The sequence below is a fragment of the Trypanosoma equiperdum genome (genome assembly GCF_001457755.1).
Source record: "Trypanosoma equiperdum strain OVI genome assembly, contig: ctg_853, whole genome shotgun sequence".
NCBI classification, from domain to species: domain Eukaryota; phylum Euglenozoa; class Kinetoplastea; order Trypanosomatida; family Trypanosomatidae; genus Trypanosoma; species Trypanosoma equiperdum.
Genome location: NW_027124813.1, coordinates 7808 through 9500, shown reverse-complemented (window position 1 = coordinate 9500; position 1693 = coordinate 7808). Strand labels below are relative to the sequence as shown.

The 1693-nt window shown below is 41.5% G+C and overlaps 1 pseudogene across 1 annotated transcript in view; it reads right to left on the bottom strand.

Moving 5' to 3' along the window:
* Positions 1-1446: 1446 nt before the first annotated feature.
* TEOVI_000401600:pseudogene overlaps positions 1447-1693 on the bottom strand; it is a 403-nt pseudogene continuing 156 nt past the window's right edge. The window contains exon 2 of the mRNA in view: positions 1447-1692. Coding sequence covers positions 1447-1692 — 246 coding nt within the window. The remainder of the gene's footprint in view (position 1693) is intronic.

The following is a 1693-nucleotide window of genomic DNA, read 5'->3' as shown; positions in this document are numbered from 1 at the left end:
ATTTATTTTTACATGAATTCATTTGTCTTGTTAGTTGTACTTGTAACGGCACTACCTTTTGTCGCAAAAGCAACTGTTGCGGTGAATACTTCATGGACTAAATGTTATCGAGAGGGGAATTAATGAGAACATTACGCTACGACGTACTTTACTTTCGATCTCTTTCCTTCTCTTACTTGCAACAACCACGTGCCGGGTCACGTCTTTTTCTGAGTGTTTATCCACAGCAGGTAGTATTTTTTTTTCCCCACTCCAAAGTTTCTACAGAAATATAAAGCTGTGAAACCGCACGAGGAAAAGTGAAACAAACAAAAAACGAGACGAGCGGTTCAGTGTTGCAGCGGTATGTGGCGGGACCGAAAGTCCCCCCTCCTCTTTTCTCCGTGATTCCTTATTCAGTAACAAGTGAAGAGGAAGTTTGTAAACATATATAAATGTAAATAAATATATATATCTGCTTTTTTTTAATAAAATATTTATTTATTTGAAAAGAGGGGGAAGGAAGGGAGGATGATGCCGGGAACACAGCTTTAAAGTGCGGACAGTAATCCGTATGTTTTTTTTTTCTGAGTCCAACACTTTCAATTTGCACAGCCGTGCATTCACCAACGCCTGTGCGTGCGCGTTTGCGTCCGCGTGTCCAGTTATTTCGCTTCATATTATGGCACCACAATAACTGCACGCGAAACACAAAACACGAAGGAGGTCACGTGTCCCTCAAACCGATCATCCGACAACCAAGTAAAGAAAAGCACAAAAAAAAACAAAACACAGAACAACAAAATAGCAACGTCCGCAAAACAGACTGCCGTCACACACACTCACACACACACAAGCACGAAAAGAAAAAAAAGAGAGAAGTAGAAGAAGAAAGAAAGAACAAAATGAGAAGATGCAACCAACCGTAGTTTATCACCATATAAAAAAAGGACGTGCCGAGAACACACAAGTTACTTACTCCTATTTATTTTTTTTTAAATGCCTCCAGCTCGTTTCGCATCACCTCATCACCTTCCAGGCTGTTGTCGCTGCTGCCACAGTTAATAATTACACCCCATCATCCTCAAAAAAGAAAAAAAGAAAAAGAAGACAAACCCTGCCAGTGTTAATGTTATTACATGACTCTAATGGCTAACAGCCCTTGTCTCTCTCGTTTTCGCATACTCATCCTTCCGCCACCCAAAACATTGCCGCATCCTACGCAAGTAACATGCTACTTCATCCCTTGCCGCTCATTCATGAAACAACGTAACGAGAAATCGTGACGCAGCGCAACAATACAGAAGAACGGAAGGAATAAAAGAAAAAAGGGCAATGCACCTGCGATTAAATGGAAAGCAGACACTTGGTGGGAACAATAAAAAACAAAAAAAAAATTACTTACTACAACTTTTACCGACCTGCAGCGCCCGCTAAAAGTGTGCGGCGTAAGTTCTATTTTACTTTCTACCGACTGCTACTACTGCTACCCGCAACCTTCTCAAGCATTATATTTTGTTTTAAACACTCCCGCACATCCGTCACACGACACCCCTCCACGCCACCGCTCAGAGCAACACGCCGCGCAACATGAGACCATAAGGTTCTCGGTATCCATGCGGCACTGGGGGCAAAAGCGGTTCGTGTATGATTTAGAACAGATAAATTAAATGAACATAAACAAGAGAGGGGAATAATAAAACATAAAAAGAAA